A 19,129-nucleotide genomic window follows, 5' to 3' on the forward strand; every position below is an offset into this window, starting at 1 on the left:
ATCCTGCACCTTATCTAACACTGATTATTTCCTCTCTGGATATATCTGCAGACACGTCTCGCAAACCAAAAGTGGACGAGAAGGAAGGGCAGATGTATCTTTTTATGTCAAGAAGTGAAATGGAGGCAGACATTAAAAACGGTCGTTTTCTGGAACATGGAGAGTATGATGGCAACCTGTACGGCACCAAGATCAACTCCATCCATGAGGTTGTGGACTCGGGAAAGATCTGCATTCTGGACGTCAACCCACAGGTGCTGTTCCCTGTTGGTTTGAGAGATTAGGAAATTGTGAAAGAGCATGAAATTCACATAACTTTAATACACATAACTTTTCACATACTTGCCCAAGTGCACTGTGTGTGTTACTGGAGGCTTCGACTAGAAAACAGACCAGGGATGTCTGACATTAGACCTTCTGGATGTAAACATGGTGACACAATGTATGTAAGGCTACTAAATCAAAGATCCAACGGTGGCAAATGTGCATTGCTGGTACTGCCCATGCCACACTTTACCCCTTGTTGATGCTCCTAAATGCCTGCACTGCTTTTTGCTTGCATAGATGTAGTCAATTTCTGAGAACATACTGTATAGAAATGTCACCTTAAACTTTACATTACAAACAGTAGTAATGTGCAGTGCAGATGTACAGAGTATGAGATCACACAGGAAACAGCAAGATACCACAATATTGCCAATGTAACATTACCTATGTAATATTGGGTTTGTTCTCTGGCAGGCCCTCAAAGTCTTGCGGACATCAGAGTTTCTCCCGTATGTTGTGTTCATTGAAGCTCCGGACTTTGAAGTACTGAAAGACATGAACAGATCTGCCATTGAGGCTGGAGTCATCACCAAAAACCTGACGGTAAGCTGGGTTTTACATTCATTTAATAGTGACCTTTGATTTCAGCATAATGACAAATATATGAAGTATCTTTAATCTTACATTGTGCAGTATATGCCAAATAATGGAAAACTGTGAAACATTTTCTATGTTCTAGTTCCTGCTCTGATAAAGTGAAAATAAAAGCATTTGGTCTCAGCTACTGCGCAAGTGAGAGGGAGTTGTTGGGGTGCATTGTTTGTAAGGGTGGGGGGTGTCTTAGTTGGTAGGGTAAGTGAGAAATGTGTGGCTGAGTGAGTGAGTGAAAGAGAGTGGGAGTTGGGTATACACTAAAACCTGGACCTGCTGGAGCAGTACTGTCAGGCCTGCCAGTTAACCTAAAAAAATAATTCAGATAATAAAAATTTCAGATTAGATGCAGATCTCAGAGAATAAAACACATTTCTATTATGCACAAAGACAATTAGCCACTATTAGAGCATTACAACCAATTTTGTACCAACAAATAATTTGACAAATGGAACATCCAATTTTTCTCCGCCTCTCTGATCCAGAGAAGCTGCCCTATGTGTTGGGAGAGCACAGAGAGTGCTGCTTACTGGCAACCCAATACACCCACACCTGCCACCACTAGCGAGACCCTGAATGAACATAATACAATGTACAGATTTATTGCTATTATAACTACTTTTGTTACAGTTAATTATTTATTTATTTATTTGTCTAAGATGAAGCTGACTTTCTTTTAAAATTTTAACCCATGCTGTGGCATTACACAGGTCATGCCAATAAAGCATATTTTGAATTCAATTGAATTGGCTGGTTGAGTGGAGTCAATTGATACTAAATAAACATGATAAATAGTGAGTAATAGTGTGGCTGCTTTACGCGTTTATGGTGGTAATTAGGACACGTCCCATAACATATTTTGAATGAACAGTCCATGTGTTAATATACTCAAAACTATAAAAATATAAAACTGTGTTTCTCAGCCTTGATTCTGAACCCCCTGTTCCTGCTCACATGATCAACGAATCAGCTCATTACAAAGCGCTGTCAGAGGAGCAGGAGTGAATTAATATAGAGGACCAAGAAACACTGATATAAAAGTTGTTCAATTCATGCTGTTGACTAGGTTAATTTCAGTTGAAAAGTTAAAAGGATTTTACTAGGTTTATCAATAGCATGAGAAATAATAAAATATGAGAACATATTGTGAAATTCACTATGCATTAAATTGGTCATTCACACAATGTTTGTCCCAATGAGCCAATTCAGGCCTGATAAAGGAATTTGACCAAGTTTTGATGAGCAGATATGGCCTGCAACAAAAGCCTAGCTGTTTATATAAAACAAGACACATGTAATGTCCAAGGATCCTGTCAGTACACAAGCCTCTACCCAGGTAATACACCCATTTGGGGAACTAGAAAGTTTTGTCCATGGGTTTTAATATTGGCCCCATATATGGGTACCCTCCAGAATTGATAATGGATTTAACATGGGCTTTATATGGGTTTGACCATATGGGACTAGATAGGACCCATGTAAGTTGGGTTCTAATAAACACCAATGTACAAACCCTAGCAAAGCCCACATTCACCCAAGTGAGTCTAACATGAACATGTTTATCACCTTAACACTTAGTGTGTGCATGAGCTCATTCATCATGCAGAAATTCTGTTGGTGTGTTGAACCTTCTATTATGTCCCTCTCTACAGGATTCAGAGCTGAAGCGGACGGTGGATGAGAGTGAGCGGATCCAGCGGGCGTATGGTCACTATTTTGACCTAACCATTGTTAATGATAACCTGGACGGAGCATATCGCAGCCTGAAGGGGGCACTAGAGAGACTGAGCACAAATCAGCAGTGGGTGCCAGTGAGCTGGGTTTTCTGAAGGTTTCAGATTATAGACTAAAGATCAGAGACTTTCTCCAGACAGGAAGCAGTCAGTCGGTCCTTCATACAGATGAGGTTTAAGAAAACAGGTGTTTGGTAGGACGACAGGCTATCATTACAGCTCTCATTAGGAACTTTCAGCAGAAAGTAGTTCCATGAGCTCCAGTCATCGCGATCGAAGCAATTCGCCTCACGTAGCTTATTGCACAAAGACTGCTGAGGTGTTACTACAAAAGAATATTTATTATTTTGTACAGAAAAGAACAAATGGAGATATACTTGTGTTCGTTTGAAGGTGTGGTAGATTTGAGAGTGAATAATACTGTACATGTGGGTAGTCGACACTGTATATTTGTACAGATGCTGTGATCTACTGTTTTAGAGCTTGTGGCTTTTGTTTTATCGACAGTTGTTTGCAGTTTTGAGATAAAGGAGATGGAATATCAGATGAGTAATGCTATTGTTGTGATTTCAGATTTTACTTCATGATGACTGTAAATAACTAGAGATTATCTAACATTTACAAAGAAACGATACTTACGTCGTTCAAGATCGTAATTGCAATCGTAATTGTTTTCAGAATTTGATGCCTAAACCAAATGGAAACAACTAAATATACAGGGTGTCTTAAAATAAGGAAACATCTATTCTAAAAAATAGTTTGGTAGCTGATGATTCAAATTTAGACACAAGCTGAGATAGAAAGGGGAAGCTTGTTATGTCATCTTCAAAGATGCCATCCTGGATTAGGGCTGCAACTAAGGATAATTTTCTTGTTGACTAATCTATGGATAAATTTTAGTCATTACTTAGTCGAGGAGTCAACAATTTTTGCTGCCATGCTCTCAATCTCAGCTTCCTGTGGACAATGCTCTTGTTCTAATGCATGGTTTACCTTACCTGTTTAAATAATAATTAGAAATTTTAAATAATTACCTAGGAAACATGAAGAGGAAACGTGATAGCTTAATCAAAAGCATGTGTTACATCAAATTACCTAAACATTACAACTAAAGTGCACAAACAAAACTGTAATTAACAAAAAGACTTTCTTTTGAAGTGCTGGATGTTAATCTACACAGATTTCTCTCATAAAAACTGTTTATTTGGGTGAGTAAAGCACTTTCGTTATTTACAGTAAGCTTAGATTCCTGAATTTCTCCAGCACTGAGGCTGGAGCATTAGCATTAGCGGCTAACCACTCCATCACAGCTAGCAGGGGTAAGAAGCAAGCTACAGGGTGATAATACGGTACGCCTGGTTAATGGCTAATGCTAATGCTACTCCAGCAGTGCTAGCCAGGGTTAGCAGCAGGCTACACTCTGGAAATACTCATTTTCAAATGGGGAAATAGCAGTTAGCGGCTAATGCTACTCCAGCCCCAGTGCTAAACTAAACTGAAACTCCTGTATAAAGCTGGACTTCAGTGGAGTTACTTTACTGCTCCTTACAACCTGACTGATAAAAATCATGCATAAAATGCACTGGATTATAAGGTGCACTGACGAGTTTTGGGATAATTTTAAGTGCGAAAAATACTGAAATAAATTGACACTTAAAATTAGTTACTAATCACTGCAGCCCTAACTTGGACTCAACTTCAGTTTTCCAAATGTGTGTAACGTATCGCAATTTCACTAAAAAAAGATTAATTGGACAACATTTTGTGGGGGCATTTGTGTGTACCAGTCCTTATCTTGTAAATAAAGTAGTACCCACATGATTTTCAAACATTTAAGATGGCCGCCATGTTGGTGTCTTGACTGAACAAATTTTCCCCTTTAGAAAAACTGAATCACCACTTATAGAAAACCACTTATGGGCGTCTTCTTAATTTAAAGACACACTGTACCTTTTTTTTAGGATTGTTTTGGAAATGTAGGCGAGTCACAATTCTAAAACAATTCCTGAGTCTAATAAACTTAAATACTATGACATAGCTCTTTGTTAATTTATTTGCTTTTTGATATTGGAATCTACTGCTGGTTCTGTATCCCTGATGTGTTTCTCAATCAGTTCAAATACAAGTAAAAATGACATCCTCACTGTTAGTATATGTTTTTTTTTTCTTAAATGTTTCTAAAATTGTGTTGATTGCTACCATTTTACTCAGGACTAAATGTTTGGATTATCAATTAAATCACTACCTGGCCAGTTTAACTAATTACAGGGTTCGTACGGTCATGAAAAACCTGGAAAGGTCATAAAATTTTAACATAGCAATTTCTAGACCTTGATAAGTTTTGGAAAAATAGAAATACCCAGAAAGTTTAGAACAAGTCAAACATTTGCTCTACAAATCTTCGTTTCCATTTAGAGTGTCAATTTATCAACGAAGAAAGTTTATTTTGAGCTAACAAATACACCAGCTGAGTTAGTTTAGTAACTTTATTATTAAATATTCAGCATTGTCAGCATTGCTTAGCAAAATTTTGTCAAATTAATTTTAGGCCTACTCAAGAGTAATCAATTTTGTGTATAGTTTTAGTTCACTTTTGGTTTTACTGACCATGACTGCACTGATGTTTTTAAAATCGTATGGTCGTTAAAATTTGCCTTAAAGTCGTGGAAAAGTCATGGAAGTATACTGGTTAAAAAGTGTATGAACCCTGTAATTAACTAATAATTCTGCAATATTTATTATTACATTAGTTTTGAAAAACTGCTCCAAACATCCAAACAAGTTTCTGGAACACTATCAGTAAAGCTGTTAGGGTTGCTGCTGGCAGGAGCATGCTGCTGACAGTGGGAGCAAACCATTGACTGGATGCCAGTGGCGGACTCAGGCTGCTTGAAGGGCAGGGGTGATAAAAGGGCACCTACTGAAAATGGATGCAAGGACGCAATGGATACAAGTTTAAAGGAGAAATCTGGTGTGAAATGGACTTGTAGTGGCGTGTAGTGAAACATAGTACAATGTACAAAGTATACATTTTGCCCAAAAGCTTACCTCCGCTCAACCCCTCATTATTCCGAAACACGGTGCTTTTATCCGATGCTAAAAGCAGTAGGGGCATAGCATTACTCATACAAATCTCTATTTTTACATCATTAACAAGCTCAAATTAGCTCCAAACTTCATTGGTAGAACTCTGAGGCATTTAAATTGAGGCACTGAGAACTTTGACACTGTTTAATAGACACAGTACATTGACATAGTTCTCTGGGTGCTGCCATCTTGAAAATAAGTCGACTGACGAGCACAAACAAATAGGTAGGATAGGCAACATACTGCCGGATGAATTCTGTAGAAATGCATGAATATCAGAGATATTTTCAGCAACAGCTGGAATTCATGCATTTTGCACAAAATTGATTTTTGTTTTTGTTTGAGAATACTCTAGATACTGTGTATAAAGCGTTTTTAATAAACTACCTGTGCACTTTCAAAGTTCTCAGTACCTCATTTTAAATGTAAGGGCCCTCAGAATTCTATCAATAAAGTGTGGAGCTACTTTGAGCTTGCTAATGATGCATTAGCATCATTGCATGGGTAACACTATGCCCCCATCTCTAGCATTGGTTAAAAGCTATGTATATTAGAATGCTAGGGTTAAATAGAGGTGGGCTATTCAACAAAAGTTTGTACAATGGGTGGGCAATATGGTCCTAAAATAATATCACATTTCATGATATTTCTGTGATAACGATACTCTTGGTATGACAAAACACAAAATAAAAAATGTAATAACATTAAATGTAATTATTGCATACGATACGATATGGCACACCCCTAACTGCGATTAAAAAAATACAAGAATTTTGTCAGATTTGTAACAGAAGTCAATGCTGCAGAATGTCATGATACTAATAATGCACTTCAAATATCTCCATATATCCAGGATTAAAGGAAAATAAATGATACTGGACAGATATAATTTGTCTCTAGTAAATATATAATGGGAAATGAGAACAGTGTACATTTTTGCTAAAATCAGCAAAAAAGTAGCACCCTGGTGTAATAATTAGGGGTGGGTGATATGGCACAATATTTCAGAGTATTATATCGTTTACAATAATCAAATATGTTGCCAATATAATTGCGTACAATACAATAAGGCACACCCCTAGTTTGCACTCATCATCATGTTTCACTGCACCCAAGTCACACCACAAGAATAATCAACAGACTAGTAGGGGTGGGTGATATGGCCTCTAAAACATACAATAAATGTAATTTTTTTTAGTATAACATTTTCTTAACAGCAGTTATTTACCTATACATTGAAAATGTGACATTACTATACTGAATGTCTTTCATATGCAAAATGATAAACTGCTGCCGTAACCTGTGGGTCCATCATATTTAATCTAGGCCCAATTCTGGCCAGAATGCTTGGCTCATATCTGGGCCAAGTGCAGCATGTGCCAACACCACGCCCAGTCTAAAACAATTACTTTCTTTGGCATGTATTTTAGAATATCTGGTCAGTTCATATTAAATGGATTTTGGTTGTATCGTTACCCTGTAAAGTACTGTAATAAATGATTGCATTTACCAAACATTTTTTCATTTGATTACTTTGAAGTTAAGATATTACTAATTATTCATCAATAAGGGAATGTATGCTTAATGTTAGTGTTTTTACTTCCAATAGGAAAAAAAATGTATGTTAAAAGTATCACATTGTCACTGATGCGAAAAGAATTCCACTTCCTGTAATTTCAATTCAACAATATGTTAAGTGGATTCAATTCATTCATTCATTCATTAAATTAAATAAATTAAGCTTGATTAAATGTATTTCCCTGCTAGGTATCTAGCTAAATTATATCCACTGCCTTCCAGAGAAGAAGAGCGGTGGGTTGTTGAAGAAGGTAATTTTAACTTATGGTGTGGGGGGGCTGTGTGAAGCAGGGTCTGGTGCCGAGAGTCTGATGGAGAAGACGTTAGCTTTAGAGCTAATCTACGAGTGCAGGGATACGGGGTATGTTTAGCCGGTAAACCTCATAGCTCACTTGCTTAACCAGAGCTTCAGAACCGACCCAATCCAGGTTCTTCCTCATAAAGCAAAGTTGGCATCAAGGCAAAAGGTACAACTTTGAAGTATCTGAAGTATAAAAACATTTTGGCTTTTTTTTTTTTTCCTCAAAATTTCTGCCATTTTTTCTTCCTAATTTAGCTAGGCAAATTGTCCCAAACATTTAGCTATTAGTAAGCTGTTTATCTCCCATCATTAGCGACACCTTGTAACTATGGGGTAACCTATAAGAACGGTCTGCTGCCGCACCGTAAGATCAAACACAAAGTAAACAAACATGGCCCTCCCCTTGACATCAAGCAGAATAAGTTGGCTAATACGGAAATTAGCCGCAAAAAACACCACGGATGCCGGGAATAAACCACAATGGGCACAATTCTGCATGGCTGATGCTAAGACTCAGCAGATACATCAGCCTAGCTTTCTTCATGCTACAAGATACACAGTCAAGGAACAGAAGCTGAACAAGGCACTCAACCTAGTCAAGACACTAAACCCCAGACATAGCACTAACATGGTACTTAGTTCAGTTATTGGCACAAAAAAACAAGGTACTTGCCCAGCCATGCTGAATATTTCAGAACTGATCATATTTGCTCAAGAAGATGGTTAGTAGTTTGATTTAGACTTGAATAGAATAAAAATAAGATAAAAGAAAATATAACCTAAATGAAGAATTACATAAACTGGATTTAAAAAGTACTCATACCAGGATGTAACATAAAGGCTGAGCTTACTGTATTCATATTTAAAAAATAAGAAAATTCTATATTCTTCAAATATATCAGCGATTCAAGATCACAAATTTAGATTTTGAGTTCTTACATTACTTAAGTTTTTTATATATAAACAGACAGCACTATTTAAAGTGATGTGCAAGCTCCTGTTTACATTTAAGTACATTTTAACTTTTTAACAAATAGTAAGCAGCCTTCAACTTTACAGTTGCTATTTTTGTTAAACACTGTGCAAACAAGTGAAAAAGTAAAATATGTAATTCACTGTCGAATAAAGTAGTTATTTACAACATGAAAAGGCAGAAGCAAATATATATCTACTGAGATTCTCTCTGGCAGCTTACATATGTAAAGATGTACCAATCTCCACTATGACATTTTAAAAATCGCATTAAAAACATTTGAATTAATTAAATAAATTAGATTAACCTTGAAGCACTACACTGGCGGAAAATATAGAGATACTAGAACTTTAGCACAACAGTCACTTACAGCTTCATTTCTAAACCTCTGGAGGTGCAACTGAGATACTAGCAGTTTTAGAATATGACTCTGTATGGTTTAAATAATTTGGTTGTAAATAAAATTCCTTTACCTTTTTCTTGTGTCATTTTACTTGATTGTAAGCATAAACAGGAGCAGCTTTTTCCAGATTATAAATAATGTATACATAATAATAATAATAATAATAATAATAATAATAATAATGTGTATGAATAAAATGCTGGACCAGTAGATCCATATTTCCCCCCACTGTTTTATTAGTGTTATATAACTTATTACACCCTGCACTGTGGTCATGCAGTGTAGAAAAAAAACATCTAAATAATAATTATTAATATTAACATTGTGTGGGAAGCACCTTCTCCTAAAAGAATTGTGAGTGTAGAATAGCTCAACACAACCATTTGAAACCTTCAAATGAATGTTGATTCAACACACTAAGAAAAATAAGTACAGATTTGTACTTAAACAAGTACAAAGCTTGTCGCTGGGGCTGTACCTTATATTGAGGTAACGTTACAGCAGAGTACCTTTCAGTGAAAGTCTTGTTTGGTACTCATGTTTTTTTGTACCAGTAAAGATTATACAGATTATCAACATTATCATCAACAGAATATGTGTCAAGAACATGATGATCTAAACATATTAACAATAATGTAACCGAGCGGTGTTACTTGTAGGAATTAAAGAGAAACAACCGAGACAACCGTGCAAAATATTCCACTTTACTCCACCTAAACAGAACACCTCAGCAAGAAAAAAAAACCTCGCTCGCAGGCGCGCTCTCTTTGCTCCCAAAGCAACCCTACCTCAAAACTACGGCAACCCCCAGAGGACAAAAAGCATCGTCAACTTCCCCATCAGTTTTACTCACAACATAATAAAGTGTGCTACAGTAATAATATTAAATACAATAAAACTGCTGTTTTCAAAAAAAGATTATATTTTGGCCAAGTTCAGCAAACATTTCTCCATATATTGTATGATTTGTCATTCATGTAATTATCATGGCAGGCAGGCGCAAATCTCATATAAATAAAATTAAATAGAATAAATATAGCATTTTAAAACAAAGTTAACATACATATTCACATTAATTCACATTTGACTCAATAAGTTCAGGGTGTTTCCATTTAGGTTGAAAATTTAATTATTGTGATACACCTATTTAAAACAATACATATTGTTGAAATATACTAGTATGTGTAATTTGTTTTGTCTTTCAGTTGTTGATGACAAAACACTGACAGAAGTACTATAGGCTTCTTCAGTATACAGTATAAAAATGGCGACGATCCGGACCTTGGCCTAGCGAAATTTTCTCTGACTGGACCGTACTGAATTCTAATTAAATACCCCTGGTGTAGGATATGAGTAAACACTTTAGTGTGTTGGTGATATAAAAACTCACCACAGTGTTTGGAGTTGAAATGTTCACGTCCCTCCCGTGTGTCCGTCTCTGCCTCCTGCAGGTCTACAGTTTAAAGACCTGTTGAAACAGTGTAGTGCTCGGGTTATAGAACTCCAGATGAAGAAAAGTAAAGCTCAAACTAAAACAGAACTATAAAAACTGTTTTCCAACTGAGACCAGTTTAAACTCCGCAGCTACAGTTTAATTAGTGATGAACCTCACCTGTTGCATTTCTTAATGTTGAGCAGCGCCCCCTGGTGGCTGACGCCGTCTGCACCAGAATATGCAGCTAAATCATACACTACAAGATTTTAAATGCTCCATCCCATTGCTCTTTTGTACCCTACTACCTTGTTTTGGAGTGTAATATTTCCCCTTGGAACAGAGTTACAGCGCTTTAGTTCACCTAGCTGCTACTGGTAAACTTGTTAACATTGTGGCATCGTTTGTCTTCAGAAAGAGGGCATTCATTATTTTGTCCATTCCTTAATTGATCTGTGATCGGGGGCTAAAATAAGCATTTATTAGCCTTTATTTTAACTTACTTTTTCATTTTACTTGAAATGCTGCAGCCTCTGCTGTCTGTTGCACCATTTAAGGTGGAACAGAGAAGTTAGCTAGCTTATGAGACAATTAAACTACCTTTATTCCTGTTAGAAAGAAAATGGCCATAAAACATTAAATACGGGGTAGGTAGTGCAAAAATGATTTTTTTTTTATCGTCCATTTCTTAGTTCCTATGTGATGTGGAGATGAAATTGGCTTTTATTAGATTTTCTATTATTTTTCTGTTCTACCTTAAATGCTGCATTCTCTGCTCTGGACCGTTTAAGGTGGACCATATAAGTTAACCAACTAGCTAGTTACTGAGATGAACTACTGAGACAAACTACTTTTTTTTTTTTTAAGAAAATGGCCATACAACATTGAAACAACACATTAAACTATGGCAATATGTTGGTTATAGTTTTTTTAAACAAAGAAAACACTTACAATGGTGGGTTTGTTTGATCACCTTGTGCTGCCATCTCCTGACACTCCACCCTTCCCCTCCAGCCTAACAAGAATCCGGACACCCTACCGCAGGGTTGCCAGTCTGTCTAAAACCAGCCCTTCAAAACCCTAAACTAGCTTAAAAAAATAAATAAATAAATATATATATATATATATATATATATATATATAATATATATATATAACATCAAAAATAAATATATATATTTGATATATATGTCATATATATATATATATATGTTATATATATATATATATATATATATATATATATATATATATATATATATATATGTTATATATATATATATATATATAACATCAAAAATAAATATATATATTTGATATATATGTCACACGTTTAAAGCAAATGGCAAAGCAACTATGAGTGCACTACCTAGTATTTTGTTTATAAGGGATTTATTATCAGTATTGCTATTTATCTTAAAGACATTAATATTATATTAACAACAGTTTTATATCCCAGTCAAGAACATTTAATAGTAAAATAATTCGTTTTTTGACGGCCACTGTAATTTTTAAAAGTAGCCAAAAAAACGCACCCCCACCACCCCTGAATTTTAACCCACGGCTGGATTTTAAACAAGCCCAATTTAGCGGGAAAACCGCGAACCTGGCAACTGTTTCTTACGGCTAGGCATGAACATGTAAAATAGACGGGTAGGGCTAAGTAGTCTGGCCAATCGGTGAAATGGGATTGGGCCAAAAAAAGCTTCTGAATATTATTATTTTTTTTTAAGTCTGAAAGTCCTACATCTAAAGACATTTTTTCATTACACTATGAGGACCAGAAATCCTGCAATAAAAACAAGACTGAACTCTGAACTCTGAAAAAGACACTGTTCAAACATGAAAGCACTTTTTTGTAGGCTTGTCTCTCCACAGGAAGTCCTGCTGAACAACTCCTCCTGCAGACCAATGGGAGTCCTGTCTGGGGGAGGAACCAAACTTTTAAATGCAGGAATCCAAGATGGCCACTAGAGAAGAAGCAGAGTGCTGAACTATGTGATGTGATCACGTTGCTTATGTTAGGACAATTTGGGTATTTTACCTGCATGATCCATAGAGTTGATTTAATAGAGCTTTTACTCTTGTTTTATTGAAGTGTTCTGTTTTAAAGTATTTTACCTGTAGTATTTAACTTGGTTTTATAAGATTTGTTTGTGTTACCTGAGGTTTCAGACAGGTTTCAGGTAAGGATATGTTCCACACCAGGACTTTGTTCTGTTTAGTTTCCTTGCATGTATTTTGGTTATTTGTTGTTGTTTAATGTTTCATTTATTTTCTAGCTGTGTATTTTGTAAATCAGAGTAAGGAAAATGTCATTTTGTTTTGTTACTTTCATTGGTGCTTTTTTAAATCTCCCAGTGTGTTACTATATAACACATTCGTTTTTGAATGTAACTGTATGGTTTTACTATACTTTATTTATTTATTTTAAACCTTTTTCTCATGTCTTTTACTTGATTTTACTGGTTTTATTAAAAAGGCCATATGATTTTGTTCCCACAAACCATTAGACAAAAAGTGGGGTTGTGAGCATAAACAAGCTTTTTGCTATCTTAAAAATAATGTGCATGAAACAAATTCTGTTTCAGTAGATCCATAATTTGTTCCAGGTTCCAGTGTTATTTCTGCAGACTGAACACATTTTGGAGATAAACACTTCTAACTAATTACTTTGCTAATGATAATGCTGCTATGGGTGTGTCTAAAGACCAGCTTAGGCCATAAAAAAGAGCCACCAGCGAAAATCTTTACAAAACATGTTCTTTTCTTGGCAGAATAAAATAAAAAATGGTGGACTCAATGTTTATTCTCTTGCTTTTTGGCAAATTGTGGACTCAAGGTTTATTCTCTTGTTTTTGGCAAATTGTGCTAGTAGTGATTTTGCTATAATGCATCAATTATAGCACAATACATCAAGTTAATTGTGCATACATGCAATATACATATTGTGATAATGTGCATAAACCACCATTAACAGCAGATGCACTGTACAAAATAAAGAATTTTGTTCCATCCAATTCTGATTCTGTGTTCTCTTGCATGTTAAAAGGTTGATGGTCATTTCCATTAGAAATTAAGACTTGACAGGGTATTGATGTGCAATCGGGGAGTCTTATTTATCATCCGTATCAGCATCTAGGTAGTGCTTATACTATGGAAGTTCTAACCTTTTATGTAAACAACTGCAGTATATTGTGATCTTATACACCAGAACCCCTGCATTGTGATATGTGTATATATCTCTTTAAAGGCAGTGTTCATAGTTCCACACAATTTTCTGATCAGTTCTAGTATATGAACAGATCTCTGAAATACTGGTAACATGAGAACTCCCCAGCCACACTGAATATTTCTAAATCGAGCCTGTAATTTTCCCCAAACAATGCTGATCTTTATGACAGACCATAAATATAACCTACGGTTTGCAGCACTGGTAAATGATCTATTCCTGTAATAATAAGTAAGGCAAAGTTCTTTTTTATCATCTCTGATAAGATATCATCCGTCCCTTCTTCAGCTTCCAGGCCTTAGGGGAGTGCCGCTCACGGAGCTTCCCTTTTTATTCTCAACAGAGACATAATAAAGGTTATAAAGTGCATTTACATTTTTTCAATATTACACATACATACATACATACATACATGCATACATACATACAAAAATGACAAATCATACACACTTATACAAAAGGCCTATACAAAAAGGACTGTAAATTTAAATAGATAAGATTTTTTACAGTAAAGCTTTTACACATTATTATACAGTATTTCCTTAATAAAGTACAAAATAAAAATTATAATAAATTATAATTGAATTCATTAAAAGCCTGTTTACATAGGTTGTGTATGTTTCGTGGTTTTTATAGGGTTTATTGTCTCAGTTGGTTATACTTCTTCATAGTGAGTGTATTGTGGTAAAGTGGAATCCAAATGTTCTGCTGCACCTGTTGGGATTTCTAGCTGTGAGTAGGCTGGTGGCGCCTCGTCAGGAATGTCGAATTTCTGTTATAAAACAAATGGAATATTTTTTAAACATCATGAACATTTCTTATTTGAAAGGTTCACAATTATGGCTGTCAAACTAACACATGCTACATTTCTATAACCTGATGGAGGTCACTCTGCGTACAGACATCATACACATAAAATATCAAATAAACAACATAGAGACATAATTCTGATATAAAAAAATAAATGATTAATTTAGCTCAGAAAACAATTATTATTGGAACAAACATGCTTTAAGCCTACTGCTGAATTTGGCTGTTAGCTAGCATTCAGCAGACATCTGCATTGCAGTGTCAATAACTATAGATAAAGGAACATTATTGTGGCTAATTTGAGGCCATGTTGTATTAATGAAAAGATGTATTGTAAAAACAACAATAAAGAAGATTATATTATTTGCCCTAAATATTATCAAATATCTAAATTCTGTAAATAATCGAATGTTATTTTTAAGTAATTTAAGTATTTTAAGCAGGGCAGGTATATTTTGTTATTACAGAAAAACACACGTCTCAAATGTCTTAGAGTGTAGTTATTCTTTAAGACATATTTGAGTAGTTAAGTCATCTTTTGTAATTTTAGTCAAATAAAGCTCCATCAAACTATAAAAATTGTCTTAGGGTTCTATAAGGTGATGACATACACCATAGGTCTATTAATATCTAAATAATTTAGTATCAATCGAAGTAAGAAATACAGCTCCACAGACCACTTCAGTATCTGAATCAGTTTCTCTGATTTTGCTAATTATAGGTATATGTTTAAGTAAAATAAACATTGTTGTTTTATTCTATAAACTACAGACAACATTTGTTTGCTCCTAAGATTAAATTAATTTGAACTGTACATTTTAAAATATCTTTGTGCTTCAAAGTGATGTGATTTATAAATATAAATTAAGACCTAACACAAGACACATTATTAATTAGATACATGATGTAGTTGCTTAACAGCATTACTCAAGTTAAGTCAAGTCAAGTAGTTTTACTGTCAATACTGCGTATGTACAGGACATATAACAAGTACAGCAAAATAAGATGACAAATATAAAAGAATGGGAAGCACTAAATGTACAATACAACAAGGATTCAGATATAGACATTCGTGAGATACTCACAGTACTAAAACTATAAACACATTTCGAAAAAATAAAGTAAAGGATGAAATCAAGTAGTGGAGATTCGGGCACAACCTTGTGCAGCGGTCAGACTCTACCATCATCAATGCTGCAAGATCTTGTTGAAAAATGAATGCAACACTGGATTAAAATAAATCTTGTGACATTTCAGAAGCTTTTTGAAACAATGCCACAGCGAATGTGTGCAGCACACTTTTTTGGCCAAGCAGTGTATCTATGCCAGCGTTTGGCACAGCATTTGTATGATCATATTTTTCTGATGTTTTGTATTGTTTTAAAAGATTTTTGTCATTTATACAACATTTAGACTTAAGTCCTGGTCATACACTTTTTATTATTATTATTATTATTTTGAGTAGCAATAGTTAAAATTATGGAAAGCTTTCTTTTAATTAGCCTTTGAGAAGAGGTTTTACAGACTGGCTGATGTCTTTTTTTCCTCTCAGTGTAGAGCACAAGTTCTGTTAAATTCTTTAAAACAGTCAGAACACAAAGTCAGGCATGCTACAGCAGTTCTGCAACAGATAGGGTTAATGGTTTTGTGGCAGCTTAGTGGATGTGGGTTTCGAAAAATTGCAAATAAATGGTTGTTTATGGTTGGGCATAACATCAGGCCAAACATTTGCAAAATTCCTATGCACATTTAACCAGTGTTGGCAGTGTTTCAGGGTGCCCTCGTGGCAGTGTTTCAGGGTGCCTTATGTTACCTTCTGGCTCTCTCCTTTTATTTAGGCTGTTTAAGTCAAATTTGCCATGTTTCTTCTGCTATCTGCTTCTAACGAGCTGCTCACTTTCTAGCTACTGGAATCTGCCTTAGACAAGTGCCTGCCTACTGACTACGCTGAAGTCTGATTAAGTGGTCTGAAACAGTTTAAACCACTTAATAGATTATTCTATACAATATAATTATATTGATACCATTTCACACAATGTATGCTATTGGTTTGATGCCTCTTACCTGCCAATATTGTGTTGGAGGGTCGAGGGATTCATATGCAGGAGGTGCGTATGCGTCCATGCTCTCCACTGAGTCTTCATCAGAGCTGCAGTCCTCTACCTCATTAATGGAAATGGGAATGACATAGATGGGGCCGTTGGAGTTCTCTTCATAGTGCAAATCATCCCCTGTGCAGCAGCACCATTTCCAGCAGACCCTCAGTAGAATTATTAAGAAGATGAAGATCGCGATAGGTGACACAAAGACCCTGGATATCATAAGATAGAAACTGTGAGTCATCTTGAGTTACAACACTACAAAATACAGCTGAAAGATACATAATTAGTTGAGGGCCTTGATGTAGGATGCAGAGAGAGCTCCTCAGGGGCGTCCTCAATACCAAAATAACATTTACACAATAGTGCTGTCAAAGTTAATACATTTAATGCAAAGAATACAGAATACAAATTGTACACCCAAACTTGCCTTCAGCAGACTACTCTGCTCAGATCTAATTAACTAAATTAACTAACAAAAGCAGCAGCAAAATGTAGAATCCACAAGCTTTATGTAAACTTGTAACATGAAACAAAATTTTACTAATTACTACACAAACTACTGCAGCTACTACTGTTGTCATCTACTCTATATTGTTTTGGGCAACAGAATCAAAATTACATGTCTTTTGTTATTTATAAGTAAGTGCTTCAGAATTAATTTACTGTGATTGGTTGTGAAATACCCCTTGTTAACAGTAGTGGTGAGTGAAACACTACAGGTGTGGATTTTAATGACTAAAGGCTTGGTTTCATTCATTCTTGATTAAAAGCTTGGGTTGGATTCATTTTTGATAATAAGCTTTTTGACATAAAGCTTGGTTTTACAGAGCCAATTTTTACGACACATGCAATTAAACTGGACAACTGTAATTAGTCTGCAACTAGCCTGGAGCAATAAACCTATACAGCAAGGGCTAGAAGAGTTCAAGTAAATACATAATAAACACACATTTAAAATGTAGTTTATTGGTTACAGTAAAATGGCTGAATCCGGGCCCAGACCACTGTCCTAAAAGCTCCTTCACATTATTTCACACAAGGTATTTAAGTTATGGTTACACAGTCTGGTGCATCCTACTGGGGACTATGAGAGAGGTTTTTCACTATTTTATCACTATCATTTATCATGTGGGTTTGGATAGTATATAAAGTGGCTATTTTTGCTTTGTAGAGAAGTTGACTCTTGTTCCATTCACCATGACTGTAAATAAATATCAGTCTCAACAACTGAATTATAGAAAACAGTATAAAGAAATATTTTAAATAAGTTTTAGGGAATTCACAATGACAAACTTACGTTACGAAGTACCATGTGTCCTCCATGGCTGCTGCTTTATTACTCTAAAAAGATAATAAAAAGAAACAGACATGCATCTTAAAATAGTAAGATTTCCCAGGATGTTTTAGAAATCTTAAAATTCCTTTTAAGAATCAGTTTATTTACGATATCCAATAATATAACCAATAGAGTTAAAAGTATTCATTATAAACAAATAGCTAACCCTGTTAAAATAACACAGAAAGCTCAAATTGGTAAACCAGCTTAGCAATAGACCAGCACAGAGTATGGCTAATGGTTTGGCTGCCACCAACATTTCAATTACCACATTAACCAACATAGACCATTCTTAAAGGTTTTATTAAGGTTATACTGTTACATTACAGTAAAAATGGTCATGACTAAATAATGGTTTGCACCAGAATGTTATTATAATGTTTCTTACACAATATTCAGAGTAACTTTCCCAGTACTAACAATAAAATACAATAAATCATTGCCGAAACTGTTACATAAGCACACTGATTATATCACTTTTAATCTAGAGGTAGGAGGTTAATCAAATTAATTTGATTCATCGTTTTAATGCAATTTTCAAAATGGGATAATGGGGACTATACATAATAGAAGCTGTAGAGTGAATCTCAGTAGATAGACATTTGCTTCTGTTAGAAACCTGTAAAGGACTCTTTTATATGGCAGGGAGTTTCATATTTCACACTTTTCCCTTACTGAAATACAAGGACATTATATTTACACTGTGTTTAATGTAAAAGTTGCATGTTGAAGACTGAATACAGCTGCTGACTGCTTGGAATAAAATGTAACGGAAACATTATCTTGTACATCACTTTAAATGGTGTTGTCTGTTTAAAAATAAAAAAAACGCAGGTTAAGTTTCTATGTAAGAACTAAAAATTTAAATCGTAACTGATAATCGATAATATATTTGAATAATATGGATATCTTATTGTTTAGGATATCACCTAGCCCTAATTTAATCATTTTTGAATGTCACAGAAATGGCTTGAACTAAAGATTTTTATAAATGCTTCACTTTAAAAAGAGATTTTGTGTTTTAGTCAGAGAAACTAATATTTTCAAAGTAAACTTACCAGGCAACATATATTTACATGTTGGTTGTGGCTTCTCTCTTGTTTGCCATCTTTGTGTTGTCTGTTGCCTAAAGCTACTTTATACTAGGCATGTATTAGTGTAATATAGGAGTTGATTGTTAGGCTTCAGTGTTGCAGGCTTTAAGAGCAAGTTACCTTTATTCTG

General features: G+C 35.0%; 1 protein-coding gene and 1 long non-coding RNA gene across 9 annotated transcripts in view; one reads left to right on the forward strand and one right to left on the reverse strand.

Moving 5' to 3' along the window:
* mpp2b (MAGUK p55 scaffold protein 2b) overlaps positions 1 to 7,252 on the forward strand; it is an 86,491-nt gene extending 79,239 nt beyond the window's left edge. For all 7 annotated transcript variants that reach the window (XM_022669173.2, XM_007255146.4, XM_022669174.2 and 4 more), the window contains 3 exons: positions 52 to 254; positions 742 to 870; positions 2,571 to 7,252. In XM_022669173.2, coding sequence (XP_022524894.1) covers positions 52 to 254; positions 742 to 870; positions 2,571 to 2,747 — 509 coding nt within the window. In that variant the 3' untranslated portion in view covers positions 2,748 to 7,252. The remainder of the gene's footprint in view (positions 1 to 51; positions 255 to 741; positions 871 to 2,570) is intronic.
* Positions 84 to 11,472, reverse strand: LOC111192377 (uncharacterized). 2 transcript variants are annotated; one of them, XR_002649882.2, is made up of 4 exons: positions 11,377 to 11,472; positions 10,384 to 10,461; positions 712 to 813; positions 84 to 264 (listed from the first exon to the last, which is right to left on the reverse strand). It is a non-coding gene; the product is annotated as an uncharacterized LOC111192377 (long non-coding RNA). The 2 variants fall into 2 exon arrangements; XR_002649881.2 differs by lacking the exon at positions 11,377 to 11,472 and having other exon boundaries at positions 10,384 to 10,569.
* Positions 11,473 to 19,129: the final 7,657 nt, after the last annotated feature.

The sequence above is a fragment of the Astyanax mexicanus genome, chromosome 15, assembly GCF_023375975.1.
Source record: "Astyanax mexicanus isolate ESR-SI-001 chromosome 15, AstMex3_surface, whole genome shotgun sequence".
NCBI lineage: Eukaryota > Metazoa > Chordata > Actinopteri > Characiformes > Acestrorhamphidae > Astyanax > Astyanax mexicanus.